Genomic DNA, 24,226 nt, shown 5'->3' with positions numbered 1-24,226 from the left:
AAAATCTAGGACTGGACAGACCTATGGTAGAGCACATTTGAAATGGGCATGGAACAAAAATAGGCTGAAGGAGAAATGAATTCACTGTTCCTGTCAGTGGGTGTTGGGTGTTGGTTTTATCTGCTTATATAGTATTTTTCTGATGCAAAATTCCACAAACTGGTAACCACCAAAGAAAAGGCCCATTCTTGCCTTGCCCCCCTCTGGACTTCTCATGGAGTAGGCACATGAAGAAGGGCCTCAGATGACTGTAATAGGGTCCAGGTCAGTTCATAGGGGAGAGGTGGTCCTTGAGGTATTGCAATCCTGAACCATTTAAGGTTTATAGGTCAAAACCAGCACTTAGAATTCGGCCCAGAAACTAATCAGCAGCCAGTGCAGTTGGGCCAGAATCAATGTAATATGCTCACACCATCTTGTATTCAGCCAGATCTTTCCTCCACTTGCATGAGAGCCATCTCCCAGCTTGTTTCCTTGCCCTAAGCTCTGGAGTATAACAGGGAGCGGGTGCTCAGGAATGATTGTGTCAATGGCCAGATATTCCAGAGGTTGGCCAGGATTTCAACAGTAGTGCCAGTCATATGATCCAGAAAATCCCCCAGAGTCACCTGGAAGCCTACTGGATCCATCAGCCTCAGAGGGCAGTCCATCCATTTAGGTCCTCCACCTATGCAAAGGGGGAAAGGTGCAGGAAGCCCAAGACTCAACAGGAAATGATCTGACCATGGCAAGGGACTGATGTCAATGTTCCCCACTTTCAGATCTCCCTCTTGCTGCCCAGTTGACCAAAAAGGTCCAGAGTGTGGCCTGCCATATGTGTTGGGCAAGTGACATGTTGGGATAGCCCCATTGTCATCATAGCAGCCATTAAGTCCTGAGCCACTACAGAGCCAGCTGCCTCGTCATGGATGTTAAAGTCCCCCAGAACCAGCAGAACTCAACACCACCTCTGAGACCAGCTCTGTCAGCGCAGGCAGGGAAACTGCTGGGCAGTGAGGTGGCCAGTAAACCAGCATAATCCATAATCTGTCCTAATTGCCCAATATCAGGAACACACATGCTAGGTTCCCCCTGCCTGCTCCTAAACTGGACAGGGAGCCTGGTGAGAGAGATGGAATCTCTATAGAGTACAGCAACTCCCCTTCCCCAACCCTGAAGCTGCACTGAGTACCCAGGGGGCCACAGTTCAGTAAGACTAACTCCACCCTGCTCACCCACCCACATCTCACTGACACAGTAGATAACACTTCTCATTCATAATCAGATTATGTGCAAGGGAGCTTAATCTAGGTTAGTATTTTATACCTTGACTAGCAGCTAGGAATGAGGGAATACATAAAATTCAGTTTCTACCAGTTTCTCATTTTCTCCTAACTTTGATTTTGTTATGCAGATAGTCACATCAGTTTTTGATGGAAAAACAACAACAGTGCCTCATGAAAATTCACCAGCATGGTAGCATAAATCTCTCCCCATATAATTGTTATATGTGATTTTCTCAAATACAGACTTATTCCCCCTCCCCACAAAGCATTTCCCTGTGCAATAATGCATTTTTGTTTACATTCTTATATTGATTTATATGTATACTTTGCATATAAGACTGGAGGCTCTCCCAGCCTCACCTGGTGACGCCAGGGATTGAACCTGGGACCTCCTGCATGCAAAGGAGATGCTCTGCGCTACAGATAGCAGACAGAAGCTGCTTCTCAAAATGTATTTGGTGACCAAATGCCAGTTTGTCATGAAAACACCAACTACATGAACTTTGAAAAAGAATTAAATATCTTCATTTGTTAAATTTTCTGCATGCCATATTGTGTAGCGCTCTCTTCACTTCTTGGTTACGGAGGCTGTAGATGATGGGGTTTAACATGGGTATCATAATAAAGTAAATGACAGAGGGAGCCATTTCCTGATCCTGAGAGTTCTTTGAGGTTGGCTTCAAGTACCTGAAGAAAATTGTTCCATAGTATAGCACAACAACTGTCACATGAGATGTGCAAGTGGAAAAAGCCTTGTGTTTCCCTTCGATGGAGCGTATCCTCAAGACAGCAGAGATGATGTGAATATAGGAAGCCAGTGTGATGAAGAGAGCCCCCATCCCTAAAAATGAACCAAGGGTGAAAATCACCATTTGGTTTGCAAAAGTGCTGCTACAGGAAAGTTTGAACAGTTGTGGGGCTTCACAGCTGAAGTGATGGATTACATTGGCCCTGCAGAAGCGCAGAGTTGTTAGCAGAAGGGTGTTCAGTAGAGCATAGAGAAAGCCAGTGAGCAACGCACTGCACACCAGCTGCGAACAGACCCGTTTGCTCATCATCACATTATAATGCAAGGGGTGACAGATGGCTGTGTACCGATCATACGCCATCACAGAGAGGAGGAGACCCTCTCCCACTGAAAGTGCCATGACAAAGAAGACCTGGGTAAAACAACAATCAACGGTGATTGCTTTTCTGGCTGAAAGGAAGTCTTCTAACATTTTAGGAACTGTAACAGAAGAAAAAGCAATATCAAGGGAAGCCAAATGAGAAAGGAAGACATACATGGGAGTGTGAAGATTAGCATCCATTCTTATAGCCAAAATGATGGCTAGGTTGCCAGACAGAGTTATCAAATAAATCAACAGGAAGATTGCAAAGAGTAAGATCTCGAGCTTTGGATCACTGGAGAAGCCTAAGAGGATGAACTCAGTGATGTGGGTTTGATTATCCATATGTGCAAAGTGTTTCCTCCTGTAGAAAGCACAGAAAAACAACAAAACAAAAAAGTGTTTTATATGTGTTTTGTATGATTTGAAGAAACTTTTCCCCAGTCCAACTGGGAGACATAGATAATTTATGCATGGGTCACATCCACATCAGGGCAAAAAGTCCAAACATTAATATATGGGGCCTAAGCTGGCAGTGACTAGGAAATAATTTACCATCATAGCTGAGATAGATGTCTTGAAGAAAACATTGACTCAGCATGCAATAGCTGTGGGGGAAATGTGAGTCAAAGGGGGGCATTTTTTGTGAATGTATAAACTACAGTGGAAGATTCCAAAGGTGATGTGTAATTTAGAATAATAAAACCAATAAATAAGAACAATGCAACCATAAAAGCAGTTTTGAAAACTCCTTGATTAACATCACCAAAGGATCCATTCCATCCGGCTTCTGCTCTGGTCATGGGACCGAGACGACTCTGGTCTCCCTAACAGATGATCTCCATAGGCAGCTAGATCAAGGTGGGTCGGGGCTGCTGATTCTTTTAGACCTGTCAACAGCCTTCGACATGGTCGATCACAAACTCCTGGACCACCGCCTCGCCAACGTAGGGATCCAGGGCACAGTCCTTCAATGGCTGCGCTCGTTTCTCTCTGGTCGGGGACAGAGGGTGGCGCTTGGGGGGGAACTGTCGTCGCGCCACTCCTTGGTGTGTGGAGTGCCGCAGGGTGCGATACTCTCCCCGATGCTTTTCAACATCTTTATGCACCCCCTCGCCCAGCTTGTCCGGAGTTTTGGGTTGGGCTGCCATCAGTATGCTGATGACACCCAACTCTATCTGTTCATGGATGGCCATCCTGACTCGGCCCCAGACACACTGATCAGATGTTTGGAAGCTGTGGCTGGATGGTTACGTGGGAGCCTGTTGAAGTTAAACCCTTCAAAGACAGAGGATCCTTTGGCTGGGTTGAGACGATATGGGATGGGGGGGCAACTTCCATCTCTTGTGGGGGCGCAATTAGTGCCAGCACCGTCTGTTAAGAGTTTGGGTGTAATCATCGACACCTCCATTTCCATGGAGGCGCAGATTGCAGCTATAACAAAGGCGGCATTTTTTCATCTCCGCCAAGCTAAGCAGTTGGCTCCTAACCTCTCTCGCCCTCACCTAGCCACTGTGATCCACGCGGCGGTCACCTCCAGACTGGATTATTGTAACTCGCTCTACATGGGGCTGCCCTTAAGACTGACCCAGAAACTCCAGCGGGTGCAGAATGCCGTGGCGAGACTCCTTACAGGGTCCTCGCTGCGGGATCACATTCACCCAGTGCTATACCAGCTGCACTGGGTCCCGGTGGAGTACAGGATCAGGTTTAAGGTGCTGGTTTTAACCTTTAAAGCCCTATATGGCCCAGGACCCTCGTACCTATGGGACCGCCTCTCCTGGTATGTCCCACGGAGGACCTTACAGTCTTCAAACAAAAACATCTTGGAGGTCCCGGGCCACAGAGAGGTTAGGCTGGCCTCAACCAGAGTCAGGGCTTTTTCGGCTGTGGCTCCAATCTGGTGGAACGCTCTGTCACAAGAGACTAGGGCCCTGCGGGACTTGACATCTTTCTGCAGGGTCTGCAAGACAGAGCTGTTCCACCAGGCCTTTGGCCAGGGCACAGCCTGACCCCTTCCTTTGGCAATCCTCACAGAACTCTAGCCCAATGGTTGCCATTAATCTGATTTGAACTGATTTTATAATGAAATGATTCTAGAATGTTGTATCATTTTACTGGCGGGATATAAATAAATTATTATTATTATTATTATTATTATTATTATTATTATTATTATACTCTTAAGGGTAATTCTCACACATTGTTGCATATAAAAGTAACCTAGGGTTTGTACAGGTTCTGGGGTGGGAGCACTTGCAGCAGATAAAGCTCAGGAGAAGGCAGAAAGATACAATTAAATCCATCTGTGAAACAAACTAGAATGCCTTTGCAATTTTTTTAAATGTTTCCCAGACCCTAAGGAAAAAAACAGGCTTGGAACCAAGCAAACTTTTCCAAGGAGAGCTTTCCACATGTGGATTTCATGGTCAGACAGAAACCTGGCCAACTGAGATAATATGCACACACGGGTATGTTTGGAGGGGATCTGATGGAGAATAATGCTGATGAGGAATAAAGGGTTCAGGCAGGTTAAGGCAATAGGAGGAGGTCCTTCAGATTCTGCACGATTGAAAAATGTGCAGAAAAATAATCAGGCAACTGAAACGCCATGAAGCATTTGAGTTTGTTTCCTTGTTTTTAGTCAGCAAAATATGACTTGGGGCACTTGTTGGAGGCTGTTATAATTAGCAATGGTGTGCAGAAAGTAGATAGAGGTAAATTTTCTCATTCTCTTGATCTTGGGTTTATCCAATGAAATTGATTGCTAGCAGATTCAAGAGGCATGAAAGTGTTTCTATGGAATTTGTGCCCTTAAGATTGTTTTGTATGCCTTTTTCTTAAATACATTTTCCAGCTCTTTGATGAAATATGGCAACCAGAACTGTGCACAGTATTCTAATTTCACATTAAAAGCTCCCTCTATCCCACATAGACTTCAACAATATTCTTGATTCATACAACCACTAAACCTATCAATCGATCACACTATGTAACCCAGGGATAGTCAACCTTTTAATACCTACTAATGCATCTTTCTTGATGATAAAATTTCCTTACTGCCCACCAGTGCTCGATGGAAGGAGGATTCAGCTTGTGCCGTAGAAGCCACTACCACCCACCTAGAATCCTGAAATGCCCACTAGTGGGTGGTTGGGACCAGGTTGACAACCCCTGATGTAACCAGATATTAATTCAGATACATACCACTAGATAAAGCTTTATTAATTCTGCTTTTTTCTTACAACCATCTTGACATCATTACAGTTAGAGATGAAGAATTGGCTTCCCTGTGCTTTCTTTGAAGAAGGTTTCTTCTGAAGAAGCTTACCTCAGGTTTTTTGTTTCCTTAAGCTTAGCTGTGGTCCTATAGGATTAGCTTCATAACCTAACTATAGGACGCAAGGGTAGCAATCCCCAGGGTTCTACAGTGAGCACCATATATTCTGTATGCTTTACCTAAAGATGTCACTGCAAATGTGCACTGTTACTATGTATTATTTCCTTCCTGCAATTTTCTAAAAAAATGTGAGCAATTCTCAGGAGCAAAACGCAGATAAGGTTCTCCCTTCCCCTTCCCTTGTGCATTATATAGGGATGTTTCCATTTGCTATCAAATTATGCTCAATAAAAAAAAAATTGTGAATAAGAAAATGATTCAATTGTTTTAAAATTTGATGAATAATTTGAAAAATCCCCCTTTGGTTGTATAGCCCCATTAGCAGGTGATAAAATTGGAGACTTCCGGGGTGGCGCCACCGGCAATGGCGGACTCCCTCTGAACTGGAGGGAATAGCTCCGCGGGAAACGGGTCTTCTCCGCTACGGCGAAGCGGGGACCCTTTCAAAAATCACAGGCGGATGAAGCCTGTGACCATGGGACTCAGCGGGCACCTTTAGCGCCCCCCAACTCGCTAAGGAACCCACTAATGGGCTCCGAAGTGAAGAGGGGGAAGTGGCGCGGTGCTGAGAGTCAACGGCTATTTCCGTGGAGCGAAGCCGCATAGCCGTTGCCGGAGAGCGCTGCCTCTTTCCTGGGACAATTTGGACTTTAAAACAAGCACCCGTGAGTACTTAGATTTTGAACAATTGGACATCAAATAAGGACTAATGAGCAGAAAAGAATTGGATCTTAAAATACCTATTTTAATTTGGTACGGAACGGGAAGGTCTAAACAGGAAGTCAGCCTTCCATTCTTTTGTAAACAGAATAAAGCAAAGACAACATAAACTAGAGCTAAGAAAATCATCTTTAAAGGACTGGATTCCATCATCTATAATTGTGGAACCCCCCTTTGACAGCAGGAGAAGGGGGAGGATTATTTTTAGACTGTTTAAAGTGAGTTTAAAGTAAAGTAACTTTCCTCCGTCCTGATACTGGAGCGGGGGTGTCAGGACCGACGTTTGAAGTTCATTGACCAGACATAAGTGTTTTTGACAGATAGCGAAAAGAAGAGAAACATAGTGATTCCATTGTTCCTCTTCGCATTTGAAAGGAATAAATATTGACAAAGTATCTTAAAAGGGGAAACTCTGTTGCAAGAACAAATAGAAGTTTTCCCCCTAGAGGGAGACTGTGAAACTGTAACCAACTCCAGGGAGCCGGCAGCTGTTATAGATTACAATCGTGGGAACAGGCATTTGACCTTGCAGGACAATGTATTCAGAAACCTTGTTGTGTGTCTTTTATAAAACAAATGCCCTACTGGAACAATTACATGAAAAGGTGAATTGGATGGCGACCTCAACTAGAAATTTGGAACAGGCAGTGGGAAACTTTGAACAGGCAGTGGGAAAATATGTGGAGCCCACTCAGGAATTAAAGCAGGAGTGTGTTTTGACAGAACAGGCCCAACAGGAATATGAGTTTTCGGACTTGACAAATGAACTTGGAAAAAGCCAGATTTGGAAAGAAAAAGTTTGATTTGGCTTGGAAATGGGGGGCTGGATTGACCCCCCTATGCTGAGATGTCTGGACTTTTCAAATATGGCAATGGGCCGTGAGATGTTTGGGATTGTGGGGGCTCTTAATCTTGGAGGGTTTTTGAAACATGCTGTTAAATACCATATGGAATTTAGTGTTGAATATGGAAAAGGGGCTGATCTGTCGAGAAGGGCTAAAAATATTGTCAAGCTGGAGCTATCACGAGCAGGAGACAAGGGAAAATACAGCTACAAATATGAAGAAGAGCTGCAGAAGGGACATGGAAGAGACTTGAGGGCCTCGGATACAAGGTTGCCAGGTTAATGAGCTAGATCAACGTGATAATAAGGACTGACAAAACCCGGAACCAGGAGGAAGGGACGTTGGACGAAGATTGGACTTGTTTGTATTTCTTTTCTCTACCATTAGAACTGTTTTATAAAATTGATGAACATTAGAAAAATGTTGGAATGAAATTACTTGGCTTTAGCAAAAATGTTTAAAGAATTATGAAAGAATGTTATGGTTATGAGAAGCTGGTAAGGACAAGATTTAAGTTTTAAGCTTTAAGATTTATCTTATTATAGAAAGATAAGACTAAAACAGTTTAGGGTAATGTAATGACAGAATATTATGAAATATGGAAAGGATTTGCTGGGATAATTAACAACTAGGATACAAAGAAAGGGAGGAGGAGGAGGTCTAAGAAAGAAGGTAATGACAGTTGAGGATTTGGAAATAATGAATTTGTTTTTAAATGTTTTTAATTGTTTGTGATGTATTTTTGTTTTTTTTTTCCTTTTTTTGTTTGAATCTGTATCTATATGGTGTCTTTTTTCTTTTTTAATTTGTTAATTATGTTTATTTTGCATTTTTCTTTGTCTCTATTTTATTTTGTAACAGTTTGAAAATTCCAATAAATATCATTTTTTGTAAAAAAAAGCAGGTGATAAAGTTGAGGGAGGGTTATGTTTTGCTTTTGCTTTTTTCCAGTTGGGGGCCTTTACAGAAGTCTTCATTGGATTTTGTGGGAAGAGGTAAAAATGCCCTCAGAATATTGTATTACTTTTCAAGGGATGGGAATCACCAAACTTTCAGGTCAGGTGTGGATCTTTGCCTCTGCCTGTTATGTTTCTGAAGGCTGACTTGCTTCAGATAGAAGTTGGTCATTTATTGTCACTGGTGCAATGCTATGAAATGGTTTTTCCAACAATGATCCTTACTGCTCAATTCCTTTTTATTCTGAGAGGCCTATTCAGTCATTTATTTATTTATTTTTAGATGAGCCTATGTTTTATGGTATTTTATACTCCATTGATTTTGTATACATTGTTGTATACCACTTTAACATATTTTATATGAACAGGTGATTTGCTAATATTATGATAAATTGGGTCCTCCCTTAAAGAGGGCATGTATTGCGGTGAGACCTGGAAACTGACACCCTGTGATGTGGGTGGGTACGATTGGTCAGCCACAACACACGATTGGTAGGTCCCTCATTGCTGGGTGCAATCTGGCCAATGGGACATAGTCCAAATGGTTCGAGGGACCTATTTATACCAATGCATGTGACCCAGAGCTTCCTCTTTCAGCACGTGCATTTGAAACACCAACAGCGTGTCCTCTGTGAGCCAAGAGAGAGCGATTTACCTTCAACGGATCATCCTGGTGATATCTTTCCGTTATCCCTTTCTTTTAATTCCTTTCACCCTCTTCCTTTTCCCTCATTTTAATTTTGATTTAATCCCCATCCTTGCCGTTCCATTACTAAGAGGGGCTTGTGGCCCCATGGGGCTTGCGGCCCCTTAGTGCTCCATTTTAGAGCTTTTAATTCTTTTAATTTAATTTATAGGGTGTTTGTCCTTGAGGGTTTCCCCTGAGCAATCCCTTTTTTGCCATGGATTCTGACTCTGTATTTGTGGCTGTGTACCCTGCGTGTCTGGATAGTCAGGTACAGCATTGTCCACTGGGCCAGCAGGAGGGTGGCGGAATCTAGATTTGGATGCAGGCTCAGGCTCCCCGACCACGTGTGTGTGTCCTGGATATCCAGATGAGGAATGTGTTGGGAGGAGCTTCTCCCAATGGTGCGGGCGAAGGTGTCTGAGGAAGGCATGCCTGCGGTGATGGTGGTGCAGCTGGGCGAGAATCATTTGCCGGAAGCTCCCGGCTTGAGCCTGCAGACCCGCATGCAGGAGGACTTGGAAGAGTTGAAGGCAGCTCTTCCTGGACTCAAGATTTTTTGGTCGCAGCTGTTGCAGCAACGTGCGTGGCAAGGAAGGTGATGTCCAGCTGCCAACGAGAGGGCCAGAAGGTGCGTCCAGAGCGCAGTGGCCAAGGAGATTCTGGCCCTGGGCAGGATAGTGATCCGTCACCTGGGCATTACCTTCCAAGATGCGTCCCTTTACAGGCTTGATGGGGTTCATCTCTCTGTGATTGGGAATGATTTATGGCTGACCGCCGTGTCAGTGGGGTTAAGGGATTGGCTACAGGTGTGATTGGTTGGTGGCTAGCACGGGTGCTTGTGTGGTGGATAGGCTCTGGTTCAGGTGATAGGGATGGGAGAACGCTCTGGCCATCCCTATGTGAAGGGTATTCCATTAAAGGATTCCAGGGACTCAATGGTTTGGTCAACCCCTGAGAGGGGGTTGTGCCCGTGCCTGAGTCCAGGGGGACATTTGTGTGGCGGAGATAGCCTGTGGCGGAGATAGGCTTTCCGCTTATCCAGGTGTTCACCCTTAGCTGACCTATGCTGGATCCCTGGGTCAGCTCTACCTGCATGGCAGGGAGCAAGTTGAACCAGAGCCTATGCAACCAGTCACTTTCTGTAATCAATAAAGTTGTGGCCTAAATTCTGCCAAAAACCAAAATTTGAGTCAAGCGTGAATTTATTTAGAGGGGAGGTTTCTGGGTCTGAACACACAAATAATGATTAAGTGTATGCTAGGGTGCCCTCAACAGCCCAGGGTTCTTCCCTCAAAATATGGCTTTGAGGTCCTTTCCCCTAGCATGGAAGACGAAGAGCAGACTCCATTTGAGGATCTCTCCCTCATTACAGTCGATCAGGTATATGAAGACGAGCAGCAAAGTCAGTCCTCAGGGAATGTGCAGGCGACCTTGGAACGGACAGCTCACGGAAGAACCCCGACCAGACCTAAGAGGAGGCGTGTAGTAGTGATAGGGGATTCCCTACTGAGGGGAACAGAAGCAGTGATCTGTGGGCCTGACAAGATGTCTCGGGAAGTGTGCTGTCTCCCCGGGGCTAAGATCCAAGATGTAACTGAATGACTGCAAGGAATCATAAAACCCACTGACAAATACCCCTTCCTCTTGGTTCATGTGGGAACCAATGACACTGCAAGCAATAGCCTCCAGAAGATCAAAAGAGATTACGAGGCTCTGGGCAGGAAATTGAAGCAATTAAATGCACAAATTGTCATCTCATCTGTCCTCCCAGTTGAACGACGTGGCCCAGGGAGAGAGGGAAAAATAGTGGAAGTGAACAACTGGCTTCGCAAATGGTGTAAACAGGAACGGTTTGGATTCTTAGATCACGGAATGCAGTTTCTTGAAGATGGACTTCTGGCAAGCGATGGGCTGCACCTCACAACGGTTGGGAGGAATGTTTTTGCAAAAAATTTCAGAAACCTCATCAGGAGGGCTTTAAACTGACTAATGTGGGGGAGGGAGACAGTGCTCCTGAAGGTAGGAGTCTATCAATTGATGAAGATGATCATCCAAATGTCATAGACCGAATGGAGCAAACAGCACGCAGACCTAGTGGTGGGAGGAAAAAATCCTTAAATAAGAGACACGGGGGAATGATTAATGGACTTCAATGTCTGTACACTAATGCACAAAGCATGGGAAATAAACAAGATGAGCTTGAGCTCTTGGTACAGCAAACTAAATATGACATAATAGGAATCACTGAAACCTGGTGGGATAAGTCCCACGATTGGAATGTAATAATGGAGGGATACAATCTATTTCAGAGAAACAGACCAGACAAGAAAGGAGGAGGAGTGGCGTTATATGTCAGGGATGTGTATACCTGTGAAGAGATCCAAGATTTAGAACCTCAAAGCCAAAGTGAGAGCATTTGGGTCAAAATTAAGGGAGAGAAGAATAACAGTGACCTCACTGTGGGAGTTTACTATAGATCCCCAAGCCAAACGGAGGACATAGATGATGCCTTCCTGGAACAGATGGCCAAGCATGCAAAAGGAAGGGAGATAGTAGTAATGGGGGACTTCAATTACCCGGATATTTGTTGGATGTCAAACTCAGCCAAGAGCACAAGGTCAAACAGATTCCTCACTGGCCTTGCAGACAACTTCATTGTCCAGAAAGTGGGAGAAGCAACAAGAGGAACAGCCATTTTAGATCTGGTCCTAACCAATGTTGATGACCTGGTTAGTGGGGTAGAAGTGGAAGGATCATTAGGCGCGAGTGATCATGCTCTTCTGAAGTTTACTATACAGCGGAAAGGAGCAGCCAAGCATACTAGGACTCAATTTCTCGACTTTAAGAAAGCCGACTTCATAAAACTTAGGGAAGTGCTTGGTGAGATCCCATGGACAGTAATACTAAAAGGAAAGGGAGTTCATGATGGCTGGGAGTTTGTTAAGAGGGAGATAGTAAAAGCACAACTTCAGGCAATACCAATGAGACGGAAACATGGAAGGTGCCTAAAGAAGCCAGGGTGGCTATCTAAAGAACTTTTAACTGAGTTAAGATTAAAAAAGGATGTGTACAAAAAATGGAAAAGGGGGGAAACCACCAAAGAGGAATTCAAACAAATAGCCAGCACGTGTAGACACAAAGTCAGAAAAGCTAAAGCACAGAATGAACTCAGGCTTGCTAGAGAGGTTAAAAGCAACAAAAAAGGCTTTTATGGGTATGTTCGTAGCAAAAGGAAGAACAAAGAAACAGTGGGGTCACTCAGAGGAGAAGATGGTGAAATGCAAACAGGGGACACAGAAAGGGCTGAACTCCTCAATGCCTTCTTTGCCTCAGTCTTCTCCGATAAAGAAAACAATGCCCGACCTGAAGAATTTGGAGCAAATGATTCAGCAGAGGAAACACAGCCCAGAATAACTAAGGAGATAATACAAGAATACTTGGCTAGTCTAGATGTATTCAAGTCTCCAGGGCCAGATGAACTGCATCCAAGAGTATTAAAAGAACTGGCAGATGTGATTTCAGAACCACTGGCAATCATCTTTGAGAATTCCTGGAGAACAGGCGAAGTCCCGGCAGACTGGAGGAGGGCAAATGTTGTCCCTATTTTCAAAAAGGGGAAAAGAGAGGACCCAAATAATTACCGCCCAGTCAGTCTGACATCAATACCAGGGAAGATTCTGGAGCAGATCATTAAGCAAACAGTTTGTGAGCACCTAGAAAGGAATGCTGTGATCACCAATAGTCAGCATGGATTTCTGAAAAATAAGTCATGTCAGACTAACCTGATCTCGTTTTTTGACAGAATTACAAGCCTGGTAGATGAAGGGAACGCAGTGGATGTAGCCTACCTTGATTTCAGCAAGGCATTTGACAAGGTGCCCCATGATATTCTTGTAAAGAAGCTGGTAAAATGCGGTCTTGACTATGCTACCACTCAGTGGATTTGTAACTGGCTGACTGACCGAACCCAAAGGGTGCTCATCAATGGTTCCTCTTCATCCTGGAGAAGAGTGACTAGTGGGGTGCCACAGGGTTCTGTCTTGGGCCCGGTCTTATTCAACATCTTTATCAACGACTTGGATGATGGACTCAAGGGCATCCTGATCAAATTTGCAGATGACACCAAACTGGGAGGGGTGGCTAACACCCCAGAGGATAGGATCACACTTCAAAACGACCTTGACAGATTAGAGAACTGGGCCAAAACAAACAAGATGAATTTTAACAGGGAGAAATGTAAAGTATTGCACTTGGGCAAAAAAAAATGAGAGGCACAAATACAAGATGGGTGACACCTGGCTTGAGAGCACTACATGTGAAAAGGATCTAGGAGTCTTGGTTGACCACAAACTTGACATGAGCCAACAGTGTGACGCGGCAGCTAAAAAAGCCAATGCAATTCTGGGCTGCATCAATAGGAGTATAGCATCTAGATCAAGGGAAGTAATAGTGCCACTGTATTCTGCTCTGGTCAGACCTCACCTGGAGTACTGTGTCCAGTTCTGGGCACCACAGTTCAAGAAGGACATTGACAAACTGGAACGTGTCCAGAGGAGGGCAACCAAAATGGTCAAAGGCCTGGAAACGATGCCTTATGAGGAACGGCTAAGGGAGCTGGGCATGTTTAGCCTGGAGAAGAGGAGGTTAAGGGGTGATATGATAGCCATGTTCAAATATATAAAAGGATGTCACATAGAGGAGGGAGTAAGGTTGTTTTCTGCTGCTCCAGAGAAGCGGACACGGAGCAATGGATCCAAACTACAAGAAAGAAGATTCCACCTAAACATTAGGAAGAACTTCCTGACAGTAAGAGCTGTTCGACAGTGGAATTTGCTGCCAAGGAGTGTGGTGGAGTCTCCTTCTTTGGAGGTCTTTAAGCAGAGGCTTGACAACCATATGTCAGGAGTGCTCTGATGGTGTTTCCTGCTTGGCAGGGGGTTGGACTCGATGGCCCTTGTGGTCTCTTCCAACTCTATGATTCTATGATTCTATGATTCTATGAGAACAACACTATGGTATGATGTAGCGTCATATTTTTACAGAGTAACAAAAACACAGGGTTTTATCCCCAAACAGTGCCTCCAAGTCCCATTTCAGGAAAGTGGCCCAGAAGGATATCATGGCTGACGGTACTGAAAACCACTGAGAGGTCCAACAGAAATAGCAGGAACATACTCTCTGCATCTAATTCCTGGTGTAAGTCATCAATCATGGTGACCAAAGCCATCTGTCCCATAACCAGACCTGAAACCAGATTGAAATGGAACTAGATACAGTGGTACCTCTGGTTATGAACTTAATTTGTTCTGGAGGTCCGTTCTTAATCTGAAACCATTCTTAACCCGAGGTACCACTTTAGCTAATGCGGCCTCCCACTGCCGCTGCCACCGCACAATTTCTGTTCTCATTCTGAGGTAAAGTTCTTAACCTGAGGTACTACTTCTGGGTTAGCGGAGTCTGTAACCCGAAGTGTTTGTAACCTGAGGTGTTTGTGACCCAAGGTACCACTGTAATTTGTTTCCTCCAGAAACCGCTGGTACTGACATGCGTTTATTGCATTTATATACCACTTTTTCCTCCAAAGAGATCTTTGTTATTTTTAACTTTTATGAAGTTTACTTTTGAGTAAGCAGGATTAGGAGTAAAGCCTTATTTTAATTTATGTTCAGGTTATGATTTGCATATGTGGACTTTAGGAAATGTAAATTGAATATTCAGCCACTTATTATTGAGCGGAAGTGCATGGAACAGGTCTGGGTGTTTCGATTTCTGGGAATGGAGTTGAGAGATGACCTAAACCTGGGGAGAAAACAGCAAAGACCTGGTGAAGAGAGCACAGCAGAGGTTATATTTTCTGAGAATCCTCCGGAAAAACAATCTCTCAAAGGACCTGTTGATGGCATTTTACCATTGCACTGTGGAGAGCGTATTAACTTATGGTCTGTGTGTGTGGTTTGGGAGCTGCACGGCCAGGGAAGAAACAATGCTATCCAGGGTTGTAAAGACTGCAGAGAGAATAATTGGGTGCACTCTTCCCACCTTAGATCAAATCTATGCTGCCAGGTACCACAAGAAAGCGGCAGAGATAGCGCAGGATAGTACGCACCTTGGAAATGATCTCTTTCAGCTGCTGCCTTCTGGAAGAAGGTATAGGGTTATAAAGGCCAGGACTAGCCGTCTGAGAAACAGTTTCTACACAAATGCAATTCTGGTTCTAAACGCAGCATAAGGGGTCTCTATAGTAGAGTGTATTTTAAAATGGGGTTTCAGAGTTTTTAGGGGGTTTTGAATGTTTTATGTAGTTTTTCTGTAGTTTTATGTAGTTTTTCAATTTCATTGTTCTGGATGGGACAATGACAATAAAGATATCGTATATCTAAAAGTGCCACTCCTTCAATTGCCGCAGGAGCCCAACAAAATGTCTGAAGAGAGATCTCTATCCACCCAACAGCCATTCTTCTCTGCTGCCTATGACCATAAACTTTCCACCTGAAGTGGGACTCAGTGGTGCCAGTTCTAAATTAAACTTACTATTTTATTTTATAAGACCATGAAAAATGTGCAACAAATTTGTGATGAATACTACATATACTATCAGAGTGCCTAGTTGCGATTCTGTGATAGTATACCCATTAATGCTTTCTTTAAAATAACCACTAGATGGAAGCACAAGCTAGAGAATAATCACAGGGATGTTTGCGTAAGAATGCTTTGAAGGAAAGGAATATGAAAGGTGTATAGGCAACATCATGGAAGTTGCACGTTGAATCATAATTTGGGAAAAGAAAGGACTTCTTCCATTAGAAATGATAAATATTGATCATTTTCACAATTGGGGTCTAATCTGTACAACACAGGAAGCTATATTTTCTGTTTCCTCTTGAAGATAGTGAGAACCACTACACTGTACCTAGAAACCTGTTTGAAAAAGGAAAAAGTCCAGCACACCACAGAGTTGTCCTAAAAGCCAGCTAGTTCCCCAACACACATACCAGACATACCACACACATACACACATACCAACAACTACCAGACTTTTAGAAGACATCTGAAGGCAGCCCTGTTTAGGGAAGCTTTTAATGTTTGATGTATTACAGTATTTTAATATTTTTTTGGAAGCCGCCCAGAGTGGGTGGGGAAGCTCAGCCAGATGGGCAGGGTATAAATAAATTATTATTATTATTATTTATTTATTATTATTATTATTATTATTATTATTATTATTATTATTATTATTACCTATACCACTTGAAACATTAAAACATCTGGACCCTAAATTTGATAAATAAGCTCCCCCCCCCATGGACGTATTGTATACTGTGGGAATTAAAGAAAAATGGATGCAGATCATGATCTTTTGATGAATCTCCATTTAATGTAAATGTTATCCATTTATCCTTTGGTGTCAGTTGCCTGGATTATACCCTGATCCTTTTTTAGTGCTATGATATCAGACAACTTCCATGAATCATCCATAAAAATGGTAACAGTAACATGACTTGTGCTGAGACTGGCCTCTTCATGCTGTTGGGACATCTACATAACACCACCCATACATATATCTAACAGTCACCGTAAGATTCCTCACTCAGTTGCACAATTGTTCGTGGTACTTTTTAGTCCCACCCTTTTGCACTGCAGATGTCCAGAAGGTGCTATTACAGCTACCAACTCAGAAGATGTCAGGTGATGAAAGGAGCAATTGAATTCAACCTAGAATGGCTGCTAACGGATTGTCTGAACAATCTGTTGCTCAAACACAGGTAGAACTGCTTTGCATTTTCACTTACTATTAAAATATATTAAGTGTCCATCTATACATATCATTGTAACACGGACTATCTAATATTTTAGATAGACTATTTCCTGGTGAAGTTTGGACTCATGACAGTTATCCGCCATGACAAGAGTGGGGGACTGATGAAGATGGTCTGCCCTTCAAGATTTATGGATCCTAATGTATCCCTGAATGCTCTGGGGGACTTTCCAGTGGATAGAGCAGGTGATCCTGTTGAGGCACCCATCTCACTGTGGAATGGTGAGATGTAGAAGGCTACTAACATCATCACTCCCAAGTGCCCATAATGCCCCCTGGTACTCTATCGTTGCATGTGATAAGATATGGATGTCAACTAGAGCACTGGCTGTTTAGATCTTGCTCGAGGCCAACTGAGCATGGGTTAGAGGACACAATCGCATCAACAATGTGGCAATAAGAGCAGTGAATAAATCTTACTTCATAGTCTCTACTGCCTCCTCAAGTACAGGCATGTCTCATTTCATTGTGTTTTGATTTACTGAGCTTCAGAGACAATCTGGTTTTGAAGGGTTGCTGCAGCTACTGAGTTGGAGACTAAGCTGCTGGTGCCTGTCTTGCAGCACAGTGACTCCTGCTGCTCCTTACAAGAATGCAGGTGTAGCTGCAGACAGTCAATCAATGCAGCAAACTTCTTTGCTATTTTATTTTAAGAAATTGCCACAGCCACCCCAGCCTTCAGCAACCACAACTCTGATCATTCAGCAGCCATCAACATTGAGGCAAGACCCTCCATCAGCAAAAAAAATATGACTCACTGAAAGGCTCAGGTGGTGGTTAGTATTTTTTAGCAATCAAGTATTATTATTATTTTAAATTAAAGTATGTACATTTTTTAAAAAAACCAAAACAAAATTCTATTTCACACTTAATAGTCTGCAGTATAGTGTACAGTGGTACCCCGGGTTACGTACGCTTCAGGTTACATACGTTTCAGGTTACAGACTCCGCTAACCCAGAAATAGTACCTCGGGTTAAGAACTTTGCTTCAGGATGAGAACAGAAATTGTGCTCTGGCGGCATGGCAGAAGCGGAAGGCCCCATTAGCTAAAGTGGTGCTCCAGGTTAAGAACAGTTTCAGGTTAAGAACAGACCTCCGGAATGAATTAAGTACTTAACCCGAGGTACCACTGTAAAGGTAACTTATATATTTTTGGGGGGGTGGGGGTGTATAACTTTCTTTATTGCAATATTCACTTTATTGCGGTGACCTGGAACTGAACCTGCAATATATCGGAGGTATGCCTGTGATTGTCCCACTGAGCTCTTCTGGCTCATCCAGAATCTGGTCTTACCTGGTGTGGTGTGAATAGGACTCTGGAAGCAACAGAGGCCTGCTGTGAAGATAAAGTATTTCACCTCCACAGTGATTTAGACACAACCATTTTGGTTCAGTCCCAGATAAAGTGTTCACTGCTACATCTTCTCCAACTTCATGGGATCAATTTCCGTTTATGAGGCCTGATTATGTGGCAGGGTGCTTGCAGAGAGATGCGTTCAACTACATGCCTTCTTAATTCCTGCTCATCATGGCTGATGAAATTGAGTTGGGGAGGGTGTTTAATAGGTAGGTCCAGGTAACTGCCACCTTAAAGGAAGTATTGGTGCAACTACTACTAAAATCCCATCTCTGGACCCAATTTATTTTAACATCTATCACCTGGTTGCAAATATTTCCTTTCTGGAGAAGGTGGTTGAGCTGGTTGTGGCATTCCTAGATGAAACTGATTATCTGGATCCATGGCAGTCTGGGCTCAGGCCTGGGTTTGCAACTGAATCAGCCTTGGGGGCCCTGATAGATGAGCTTTATATAGAGAGGGAGAGGGGCAATAAAACCCTGCTACTTCTGCTCAATCTCACAGTGGATATCAACTCCATTAACTATGGTATTCTCCTTGACTAAATCTGTGGGATGGGTACTGATGGTTTTGTGATGCACTGTCTCTATTCCTATATGCAGGGTCATGTCCAGACAGTAACAGTGGGAGAGTGTTCTTTGGCTCTCTGGTGTCTATAACATGGTGTGCCACAAGCACTATTTTGTTCCAATGATTTTCCCAATGAAGCTGTGGAAGTGGCCATTAAGTGTTTTGAAGCAAGGTATCATCAATAAGTTGATGATACCCAAGGCTATTTCTCCATTATATCTGAATCAGTCAAGTGTGTGCAAACCCAGGGCTGGTGCATGAATGCAGTGGTGAAATAAATGAGGGTCAATAAACCAAACTTGAATATGGAAAGATGGAAGCCTTTTGTGTGGGTGGTTCCTATGTCTCAGCGATAGGTCAGCTGCCTGTTCTGAAAGGGTGGCACTCCCTCTGAAGGAAAATATATGCGGGGGGGGGGATTCCTTGCTCTGTCACCAAGGCCAAAATGACCTCAGTGGCCAGGAGTGCTTTTTACCAGCTCTGGTTGGTATGAAGCTATGACCGTTCCTGGACCATGACAACATGACAACAGTGGTTCAAGCACTGGTAACCTCAAGGTTTGATTACTTAAAACATTTTATTTGGAACTTCCCTTGTATCTAGCCCAGAGGTTTCAACTTTTTCAGAATGCAGCAGCTAGACTACTCACGGGAGCAGATTAATAGCAACTGGTTACTCGACTTCTGAGAGAGCTGAACTTTTTACCAATTCACTACCAAGCCAGGTTCATCTTCGGCCCAATTTCCTAAAGGACCACCTAATTCCTTATGGTTCAACTTGATTGCTCAAATCCTCTGATGGGGCAATTCTGATGGATCCTCATGGCCTCAAGGTTCAATTGGCATTCACTAGGGATTGAGGGTGTAGGCCTCACCCTGTGGAATTTCCTACCAGCAGGGATTTGGCAAGAACCATTGATCTTTTCCTTCCTTGGGATGTAATTTGCAAACTTTTGCTGCTGTTGTTTAGATGGGACTTTGCGACCTGACTTTTCTCTCAGTTAACCAGCCAGTATTTGTTGATGGTTCTAATTATTTTTTATGGATCTTTTGTTAACTTTACCTTTATATGTTGCATTTCAACTTGCTATATTTTATGAATGTATAGATTATAGATTCCTAAATAAGAAAGAGGTGGGTTAAAAAAAATACACAAGGGCATGGATGATGCCTTCCTAAAGCAGCTTACCAAACATTCAAAAAGGAGAGATGCAATATTCATGGGAGACTTAAACAACTCTGACATCTGCTGGAACTCAAAATCTGCCAAGAATGTAAGGTCCAGCAAATTTCACTATGTCAATTTCATCTCCCAGAAGGCGGCAGAAGCAACAAGGGTGTCATCTCTCTTGAACTTGGTCCTCACCAACAGGAACAAACTGATCAATCCCGTGAAAATACAGGGAGCCTTGGGAGGAAGTGGTCATGTCCTTTGAAAACCAATACCAGATAGGCGGCAATAAATGGGAATAGAACATATAATTAAGTCAAATTATAGCTTGCGTTGAGGGACAGAAACCAATTTCAGCAAAGGCCAGAAACTCTTGTATGGCGGGGGCATCACCTTGTCATGGACTTTCTGATGTATGTTAGGGCTCTGGATGTAAGAGATTTCCATGTGTGTGTTGAGGAGGGGACTGTTATTACACCTGGCACCATTTCCAGGGAGTCTTGGGGGCCTGGGCACACACAAAATTATCATTGTGAATGCCTGGCCTCTTTCCACCACTGGTGCCGCCATGGGCACCCATGCTCCACCCCACCGCTGCTGTAGAAGCACAGCCACAGCCACCACGGGTCCCATCAGAGGCCCCATGGCAGAGGCAGAGGCCCCTGTGCAGTTGTCACCATGGCCCTGGAGAGTGGTGTGCACACACCATGATGTTAGGGTGACATCATGACATCATGTTGTGCACACACGCCACTGGGCACCCATGCTCTGGGGCCCAAGATGGCGCCTCCGGTCATTACTGTGGCAGGTTCACTCCTGACACAAAGGAAATGGGAGATCCCTTTACATATGCAAGAGTACACATGTAGGTCACATCCACACCATGCATTTAAAGCACATTTTAGGAGTCATGGTTTCCTCCAAAGAATTTGGGTAACAGAACTTTGCTATGGGTCCCCAAACGATTCCAGATACCTTTATTAAGCTATAGTTCCCAGGACTCTTTGGAGAAAACTATGCCTCTTAAAGTGGTATGAGATTGTTTTAAATGTATGGTGTCGCTGTGGAAATGCATAGCCATTGCAGCCACTTAGAGAATGGGTGACCTGGTGTTGGTGTCAGCATACATCCACACACTGTGCCATACCCATCAACTGCCCTGCTTTGAGCAGGATATCCCAGAATTTCAGAAGCCGCCCTGGCTTCTGATTGGGTCCTGGGATACCCTGTTTTGGCTCCCGATAGAGTGCAGCCCCCAGAGACACCCATTTTGTGGGGGCGGTGCTCTCAAGCAAATCACCTGGCTCCTGCAAAAGCACAGCCCCCAAAGACACATTTTGAGAGGCCGTGCTCTCAAAGCTTGTGTGGGAGCCTGGCCCTGAAAGACATATGTCCCAGTTTCCCTCTACAGTGTGTTAGAGGGTATGCTATGCCAATGTTGGAGGCAGTGGCGGAGGAAGCCTGTTGGGCACCTGGGGCGGTGCGCCCAGGGGTGGGGCGAACACCTATGGGGCGGGCAAAGGTGGAGATAGATGTGTCAGTTCCGCCCCAGGTGTCGGTGACACCCGGGGCGGAACGCCCCCACCACACCCACCTTGCTCCACCTCTGGTTGGAGGGAATGGCTGACATGAGGCAACCTTGTGTCTCCTGCAGCCTTCAGTCCTGCACCATTGTCCCCTACTGTAAATCTATTGTGTTGAAATTAATAGTCACCCAAGATTGTGTTTTGCCTCCTTATTTCCTGTGTGGTTGCAAATGGACATACATTCCCAAGCACTTCCTTCCATCCATCCCCTCCACAGAAACTGGATAGGAAAGGTTGCAGTTGAAGGTGGTTTAATTTCTCACTGTTCTGTATAAAAGATGCATCCTACCAACTACTCTATATATTTTATGTCTGGAGGTAAAGAGTAGGGTATTGAAATTGGAAGGACAGTAAGTGTTCACAATATAATTTTGCAAAGGTATCCCCAATATTTCTCCAAAATGTGTGTGTATAATGGTGGGAAAGCAGAGCTGGGAGAAGCAGGTTGGAGGAAACGTAATATATGCACGGGGCCTGCCTATTAGGAAGGCAGCATATAAGGCAATTTAAGCTTAAGCCAAATGAATTTGGTAGGGCTGTCTTCCTACACATCTTGGTGCTAAATTGGAATGGCTGCACTGAAATTAATAGTGTTGAAGTGTAAATCTATCTTTAGATCACATCCCGAACATAATTCCTAGGCCCTTTCATAAAGCAGACCATGACACAGGCATCTGCTGATGAGAAAGGTTTTTTTAAAAAAATTACTCTTGTTCCCCTTGACAACCTTATGTCATTAATGTGCAGCCTGGTTAACAAGGTGCTTCATATTTAGTAGTTAGCAGCAACCCAGGTCATTAAAAAGTTTTATCCAAAGTAATTATAGGAGTAAATGTCTCTCAGCCTTCTCCCTCTGGGAGTGAGAGTTCTGTCAGTTTCTCTGAGGGCTTTGAGCAAACACAAAAGCCCTAATTATAACTTGGCAAAACTCTTGAGGCCTTGTTGATGAGGGAGGGAACAAAGCCTTCTGGCACCAAAGTTTGGAGCTGAACTTGGAGTCTCCAAGGTACAGCTTTGGTTGTGTGACAGGCAGGTGGAAGAGAGACAGAGTGAGGAGAGACAAATGTTATGCCAAATGATTTTTTAACGGCACAAAACAAAGGCCTGAGGTCTAATGCTGTTGTTCACATCAATAAGACAATCAGTTTTATTGTTTATAGTCAATGGCCAGCACAATACAGTACCAGCACAAAACACACAGCTACAAAACAAAAGACATTACATGCACCTGACCAGGACAAATCTACAGTGTCCAAGATTTATGAACATTATATATAATAATACCTGAACAGAGCTACACAGATGTTCTAATTCATCAATGTGTAATGAACGTGCTCTATTTGGGGCTATCTTACAGTTGAGGAAGCTCAAGCTGCTGCAAAAGGCTATAGCCAAACTGTTGATGGGGTCAGACTACTGCCAGCTCATAGCTCCATACCCTCCAACTTCTTTGAGCCAAAAGCCAGGGCACCTCCCCCCCCCCCACATGCTGCCACCTGCATGTGTTCATGCCCCTCACATGATTTCACCACTTATTCCCCCATCCAGTTTTGTCCCACCATCACTGGGGCTACCCTCCACTGCCTATCTTTGTTGTCTGGCCTCCCTCATTACTTCCGCTGCTGCTGCTACAAGGCCACTATCACGGCAAGGTCTGCCGCTGCCTTGCCACTGTGAGACCTGATGAGACCCGCTACCACTGTCCACTGCCATGAAGTTCATCGAGGTCTGCTGCTGCCACTGTGAAGCCCTATGAGGCCCGCCACTGCTGTGAGGCCCAGCAAACTGAGCCACTGCCTTGAGGCCTGATGAAGTTCACTGCCGCCACCAACCTCCACCGTGGCTGCTGACATACTTCCAGAAGTTGGCACTGCACCAGAAGTGCACTTCCAGAAGTGCAGCCTGCTTCCTTGCAGCACATCAGTGGCCATGGTTGATATCTGGACCTAATTGGAGGCCTCTGTCAGTGGCAGATAAAAACTGGGGCATCACGGATTGATATAAGGAGTCAGGGTGGCTTTTGTCAACTTGTGATGTCCCAGAGAAATCGGGACTATTGGTGGGTGTGTAACTCCACTAATTTAAAGCTTGTCCATCTGCTACCATGCCAGGTTCAAGGTTTTTATGTTGATTAGAAGGTCCTTAAAAACTTGAGTCAAGGGTACCTTAAGGAGCAATAGATGCCTTATATCCCTGCCCAATCACTGAAGTGTTTAGTGGTCTTCATTCACTGTCTGTAGTCCCCCATGGTTCAGAAAGATAGATCATAGCCATCAGGAGTTGTGTTCAGTTCTGTGGAACTCCCTTCCTGTTGAGATAAATGATTTGATTATTTATTTGTTTAAAGGCCTGGGGGGCATTAATATGCCTGATATGGAGGATATAATTATTTTCTTTATATTTTTATTGCTGGTTGTCAGAAACCAAGAGCAAAGATTACAAAACAAACATTCAAAATGGTGGGGATTAAAAAAACCCAGCTGTCAGCTGCCTAAATTAAGTCTGGCAGAATAGTATTTTGCACTAGAATCGCAGGCCTAGAATCCAGCCTGAGTCCCCTGGCCCCGCCTGCTTGGTCTTGTCCCTTTAGGGGGGAAGCGTGTTCTCCCTCATGGAGAGCACGTGTTGCGGTGGAAAAGAGTTTGGCCATCTTTAAACAGGGGCTGGCTGTTACTGGGGAGTTTTTTATGTTTCCATTTCCTGACTGACAGCCCTAGTTGTTAAATACTCTGCACACAGTGAC

General features: G+C 44.2%; 1 protein-coding gene across 1 annotated transcript; it reads right to left on the bottom strand.

Annotated features, from left to right (window-relative positions):
* Positions 1-1,789: 1,789 nt before the first annotated feature.
* LOC128400395 (olfactory receptor 1019-like) lies at positions 1,790-2,719 on the bottom strand. Its single transcript, XM_053362575.1, has one exon. It carries the CDS (start codon positions 2,717-2,719, stop codon positions 1,790-1,792), a length of 930 nt encoding a protein of 309 aa, XP_053218550.1.
* Between the last annotated feature and the right edge of the window lie 21,507 nt (positions 2,720-24,226).

This window comes from Podarcis raffonei, chromosome 13 (genome assembly GCF_027172205.1).
Source record: "Podarcis raffonei isolate rPodRaf1 chromosome 13, rPodRaf1.pri, whole genome shotgun sequence".
Lineage (NCBI taxonomy): Eukaryota > Metazoa > Chordata > Lepidosauria > Squamata > Lacertidae > Podarcis > Podarcis raffonei.
The sequence above is the reverse complement of the archived record's forward strand: the minus strand, read 5'-3'. Positions and strand labels throughout refer to the sequence as shown.

Bases quoted from the DNA above. Each gene is read 5' to 3' on its own strand.
- LOC128400395 (XM_053362575.1), bottom strand. From the start codon at position 2,719: ATGGATAATCAAACCCACATCACTGAGTTCATCCTCTTAGGCTTCTCC.